This window comes from Camelina sativa, chromosome 10 (genome assembly GCF_000633955.1).
Source record: "Camelina sativa cultivar DH55 chromosome 10, Cs, whole genome shotgun sequence".
In the NCBI taxonomy this organism is placed as follows: Eukaryota; Viridiplantae; Streptophyta; class Magnoliopsida; order Brassicales; family Brassicaceae; genus Camelina; species Camelina sativa.
This window is the reverse complement of record NC_025694.1, coordinates 2,983,911-2,990,013: the sequence shown is the minus strand read 5'-3', so window position 1 is coordinate 2,990,013 and position 6,103 is coordinate 2,983,911. Positions and strand designations below refer to the sequence as shown.

Genomic DNA, 6,103 nt, shown 5'->3' with positions numbered 1-6,103 from the left:
ACAGATTTTATTTCTTTATCAGGAGGTGAAAGGAGAGGTTCTAAGTATTAAAAATTCTTTGTTATTAATGGAATAAAAATCTCTTTCTCATAAAAGGCTAAAGACGCATTAACCGGAAAAAACCGTTCAATAAAATAAACCAAGAAAAAAAGGGAAGGGTCAATTACCGGTTAACAATCCCGGTCTAGGTCCTCTCTCTTATCTCGGCGTTGTGAATTGGGCGGGAGCTTAATTGTGTGACCCTTTCTCCACCTCAATACGATTCTGAGCACTTCCCCCTGGCCAACCAAAACAAAAAACAAAAGGTCGGCGTAATCGGAACTCTCCCACCATGGATCCCGCATTTGCGACGGCGTCAGTTGAAGATGAGGAGGAGGACATGTGCCGGATTTGCAGAAACCCAGGCGACGCGGACAATCCGCTTCGGTATCCGTGCACCTGCCGCGGGAGCATCAAATTTGTTCACCAGCCTTGCCTCCTTCAGTGGCTCAACCATAGCAAAGCTCATCACTGCGAGGTCCTCCAATTTCTCCACTAGAAATTTTTTTTTTTTGGTTTTTTTGGAATCCGTCTCAAGTTGTCTCTCTCTTCTATTGGGTGATAGGTTTGATCTTGTGATGGTGTCAATACTTTTTTTTTACTTTGTTCTTTACTATTTGGCCCCTCATGATGTGCATAATTTTGCAGATTCTCGCAGACAACATGATCTTCCTTGGTTTTGTCATCTTTGTGCCTTTCACATTAGGACGGGTTACATTGTACCTTGTGTCCTGGCTGTTTGCTGCTGGTAGTGGCCCTGTTGTGACTGCATCAATGCATCATTTTACAGATGTCTCAGGTTTGACTAACGAGGGCCACGGAAATCGGTTGCTTGGTCAGCTCACAGAGTACTTGATGAGAGTCAATGGAAGTGAATTGCATGGAGCTATTAATATACTATCTCTTGCTGCTGATCTCTTGAAAGGTTCTTCTGCTGCTGGGGCCTCAAAGCTAGTATTTGATGTTACAACTCTGACTGTTGGGTATATGTTTATAGTATTTCTGATGTTTCTTTACCTTGGGGTCGTTGCACTGATTCGATATGCCAAGGGTGAACTGACGGTTGGGAGATTTTATGATATCACTGTACCATCTCTCATTAGACAGTTCTTGGCAGCAATGACGCATCTGATGAATATGAACAAAGTTGCTTTTTTTTTAGTCTTCGAGTTTGGGGTCTTCCCTATTATGTGTGGTTGGTCACTAGATGTTTGCACTGTTAGGATGTTTGGTAAAACAATATCCCAGAGAGTACAGTTTTTATCAATATCTCCACTGGCAAGCTCACTTGTTCATTGGGTTCTCGGTCTCATGTGCACCTTCTATATAAACCTCTTCGAAAGCCTTCTTGGAGAGGTAATATTTTCCTTGCTTATAATTTTATTTTAGAAACATGTTTCTTCTCTGTACTACCTAATATTTATTTTCTTCACTTTTTTGTCAATTGCAGGTTCTTCGCCCTGAACTTTTGTATTTCCTTGATAGTCTTGACGATCCTAATGTCGAATTTTTCCAAGATTTGATTGATACTCCAGTACGTAAGCAAGCTCATAAGGTTCTGTTAGTAGTTGAAGTTTATGGAAGTTTGATTGTCATGCTGCTATGTTTACCACTCAAATTTACGATCCTGATAGCTCCATCAATCTTCCCATTCAACATATCGTAAGACATATTAGCTATTCTCTTGTTTTGGAGATTTTGTGTTGAGGTAGCTCTTTTTTTCTAACTTCTACATCTATGCAGTATATCTGACCCATTCACTGAGATTCCAGTCGACATGCTTCTGTTTCAAATGTGCATAGAATTTCTTATCGAGCATTTCAGTCTCTCTACCAACATTACATCCTTTTTACGCTGCTGGGTCACCGCGGTTGGTGGGGTGCTTGGTTTGACAGGCTTCCTCTTGCCAAAACCAGAGGACAACATTGGTCAGGACAATGGAAATGACGAACCAAGAAGGCAGATTAGAGCACGAGTATTGCAGGTAGGTGGATCAGACAGGCCCATGGCTGCTCTTCCAGCAGCTGATGACCCTAATAGAAGTATCCTCCGCGCTGGGAGTGGCAACACGGGTGAGGAATATGAAGATGATGGAGAACAATCTGATTTAGAGTAAGTTCTTGTTTAAGAAACAAGCTAATAGCTTGTAATAATCAAAAGGAGTTCGCTTGGTATATAGAGTTGACTAGGTCTTCCATTAGGTCTTCTCCTGTAACGAACGTAATATTTTAGCAGGTACAACTTTGTGGTCCGGATAATCCTTCTTCTACTTGTTGCATGGGTGACTCTTCTTCTCTTCAATTTAGCACTGATAGTTGTACCAGTTTCACTTGGACGTGCTCTGTTCAGTGCCATCCCACTTCTATCAATAACTCATGGCATCAAATGTAATGGTAATGTCTCTATTATCTTTGATATTTTGCTGCATTCTTTAAAACGGTTACACGTTATGAACATTACTAACAGAAATTCCTAAATCTGTAGACCTGCTTGCTTTCTGCATTGGGACATATGCCTTTTTGACTACCATATATGGGGCTAGGCACACTATCGAGCATGTCAAGTCGAAGAGTCCTTCAGTCTCGCTTAAACATATATGTATATGGTGTGGAATTATCTTCAAGAGCTCGGTGTTGTTAGCCATATGGGTAAGTGCGTTTGAGCTGTTATTTTCCGATTTTTAAGATACTCCAATATATACTCTAATTCTGGACTAATGTGATTAAACAGGTTTTTATCATTCCGGTACTAATTGGACGTCTGTTTGAGCTGTTGGTGATTGTCCCAATAAGAGTCCCAGTTGATGAAAGCCCTGTATTCGTTCTGTATCAAGACTGGGCACTTGGACTCATGTTTTGGAAGATCTGGACAAGACTGGTTAGTTTTTTTTCTTCTGTTAGCAATTTTTGCCGCATAAAAGATCTTGTCACTAAAAAAACAACGATAATGGACAGGTTCTGTTAGATCATATGCGTCCAATAGTGGATGATAGCTGGAGGGCAAAGTTTGAGAGGGTAAGAGAAGATGGCTTCTTGAGGCTTCAAGGGTTATGGGTACTTAAAGAGATTGTGTTCCCGATCGTGATGAAACTCCTAACAGCTTTATGCGTGCCTTATGTACTGGCGAGAGGAGTGTTCCCAATTCTTGGATATCCGGTAGTTGTGAACTCGGCTGTTTACAGATTCGCATGGATAGGTTGTCTCTCGGTGATGCTCTTGTGCGTCTGTGCAAAGAGATGCATTGTTTGGTTCAGAAACCTTCACAACTCTATCCGTGATGACCGTTATCTCATTTGTCGGAGACTCAATAACTTTGGGGAAGCTGCTTTGGCTAACCAAAAACAAAGCAGTGAGGATGCAGGAGATGGTGGTGTCTTGATAGGACGTGAGGGAGATGTTGATAATAGACTAAGGCTTCGGCGTGCAACCCAACAAGAAGTTGTTTAGAAAGAAAATACTAGTATTTTGTCAAAAATGAAATAATCTAAAATCATGGAAAAAAATAATACAATCGAAAAATAAAAATTACAAAGATATTGTAAAATAATCAAAAATCACATATTCAAAATTGGTTATAAGTATATGTCATCAGCACATATCAAATTTGAAATGTAGTTATTAACATCACTGTCTGTCTAATTAACTTGGTTACTTACTAGTTACTACTAATCAGAGTTAAGTTGCTATTTGCTAATTGAATATTCCCAAGTGCCACGCACGCGCGCATCTGTTTGACTTGTCCGAAAGTGACGACCTTATCACCAACTGTGAAAAGTGAAAATCGAAATCTTTACGTTTTACTACACAGACTCAATCCAACGGCTGAGATCTCTTCTACCACATCTCCTAGGGTTCTCTCGAGGAATAAAGTATTAGGGAAAAAATTATTTTCTTGAATATAAAAGCAGAGAATAGAGAAACTGTATACCTTCTTTAGCAATCTCTCAGAGTCTCGCCTCCATTATCGCACACTTCGCCGTCGCAGGCATAGCCGCCGGCAATCTCTTACCCTATTTCATCTTCCCTCTCCTCTGATAATATCCCAAAAAAAAAAACCCTAAAAAGATAAAAACTTTGCTTAGCTTTTGTTGATTTCGCCTTCCGATTCGGTTTCTTTTGTTGTTTCAGTTTCTAGGGTTTCTTGATTTGGTTTCTCTCTAATAACGAGAGGGGAGGGAAGAATAACTAAAACCCCAAAAAAAAGTCAAAAAAATTCGAAAACCCCAAAAAAAAAAGGAGAGAGAATGGCTCAGGTTCAACTTCAGGGTCCGGCTGCGAATGGTTCCACCGTGGCTGTCACTTCTGCACCGGTGAACTCAGGGGGAGCAGCCGCTGCCACCCAGTTCGGCACCACGTCGCTTTATGTGGGAGATCTTGATCTCAATGTGACGGACTCGCAGCTTTTCGATGCGTTTAGCCAAATGGGTCAAGTGGTCTCTGTTCGTGTCTGTAGGGATTTGGCCACTCGCAGATCTCTTGGCTATGGATACGTTAACTTCACCAATCCCCAAGATGGTTAGTCTCCTGAATCTGGACTTTCAATCTAGCAATTATCAATTTTTAGGGTTTGCTCGATGGCACTGGTATTGAATTTGAACACTTGGGTGTGTTGGAAATGTCGATACTTTCTAGTGTTTGTATGTATGCAATGTGGTTGATACTGGTTAGTCTCCTGAATTTGGCCTTCTTCTTACAATCTAGCAGTTACCAATTTTTAGGGTTTGTTTGGTAGTACTGATACTGGATTTGACCTGGGTGTGTGGAAAGGTTGATATTTTCTGGTGTTTGTTTATATGCAATGTCGTTGATGCTATTCCTGGAAAACGTATCCTCTTCTTAATCACTCTTTCTCATTCGTACTTCTTATACTGTTTCTAATTGTACTTTATCTCTCGTGTCTTTGTTGCAGCTTCGAGAGCGATCCAAGAACTGAATTACATACCTCTTTATGGTAAACCTATTAGGGTTATGTACTCTCATCGTGATCCTAGTGTTCGCCGTAGTGGCGCTGGGAACATTTTTATCAAGGTATGCTTGCTTGTCTTGTCTGTTGATTTCTTTTGCTGTGTACTTCTTTTGGAGTGTTCGTTCTCTCTTTCTGGTGCTAAACTTGGCTATAAATATGCAGAATTTGGACGATTCCATTGACCACAAGGCGCTGCATGATACCTTTTCGACATTTGGAAACATTGTGTCATGTAAGGTAGCTGTTGATTCCTCTGGCCAATCCAAAGGCTATGGGTTTGTGCAATATGCCAGTGAAGAATCTGCCCAGAAAGCTATTGAGAAACTGAACGGCATGTTGCTAAATGACAAGCAAGTGTATGTGGGACCATTCCTGAGGAGACAAGAAAGGGACTCAACTGCGAACAAAACCAAATTCACCAATGTGTACGTGAAGAATCTCGGAGAAAATACTACTGATGATGACTTGAAGACTGCTTTTGTCGAGTATGGAAAGATAACAAGTGCTGTGGTGATGAAAGATGGAGATGGGAAGTCTAAGGGCTTTGGGTTTGTTAACTTTGAAAATGCTGATGATGCTGCTAAAGCTGTGGAGGCTCTCAATGGGCACAAATTTGATGATAAGGAGTGGTATGTTGGTAGAGCCCAGAAGAAGTCCGAGAGGGAAACAGAACTAAGGGTCCGTTATGAACAGAATTTGAAGGAAGCTGCAGACAAGTTTCAAAGTTCAAACTTGTATGTGAAGAATTTAGATCCTAGCATTTCAGATGAGAAACTGAAAGAGATCTTTTCTCCTTTTGGTACCGTTACATCTTGCAAGGTCCAATATCCTTCTCTCTTTTTATCTGTAGTGAGTTGACCTTGCGAATTCACTATTTAAGAAGATCTTTCATATAATATTACAGGTGATGCGGGATCCTAATGGAACAAGCAAAGGCTCGGGTTTTGTTGCTTTCTCAATTCCCGAAGAAGCAACTGAAGCTGTAAGTTAGTTGTATTGTCTTGTTGAGTTTTATGTGTGAGGAAATGCACTTTGGTTGTTAGTAACATTGGAATTCTGTACAGATGTCACAGTTGAGCGGTAAAATGATTGAAAGCAA

General features: G+C 40.7%; 2 protein-coding genes across 3 annotated transcripts in view; both read left to right on the top strand.

Annotated features, from left to right (window-relative positions):
* On the top strand, positions 332-3,486 carry LOC104719988 (probable E3 ubiquitin ligase SUD1). The gene is made up of 8 exons (XM_019230650.1): positions 332-517; positions 688-1,395; positions 1,490-1,701; positions 1,783-2,151; positions 2,272-2,432; positions 2,524-2,687; positions 2,770-2,916; positions 2,994-3,486. The coding sequence occupies exons 1-8, from the start codon at positions 332-334 to the stop codon at positions 3,483-3,485; spliced, it is 2,439 nt and encodes an 812-aa protein (XP_019086195.1). The 3' UTR covers position 3,486.
* LOC104716737 (polyadenylate-binding protein 2-like) overlaps positions 3,953-6,103 on the top strand; it is a 4,617-nt gene continuing 2,466 nt past the window's right edge. The window contains exons 1-4 of one of the 2 annotated variants that reach the window (XM_010434161.2): positions 3,954-4,553; positions 4,948-5,066; positions 5,167-5,823; positions 5,909-5,986. In XM_010434161.2, the coding sequence (XP_010432463.1) occupies positions 4,283-4,553; positions 4,948-5,066; positions 5,167-5,823; positions 5,909-5,986 (1,125 nt within the window). In that variant the 5' untranslated portion in view covers positions 3,954-4,282. Of the gene's footprint in view, positions 4,554-4,947; positions 5,067-5,166; positions 5,824-5,908; positions 5,987-6,103 lie in introns of both variants that reach the window. The other variant, XM_010434160.2, reaches the window with a different exon arrangement.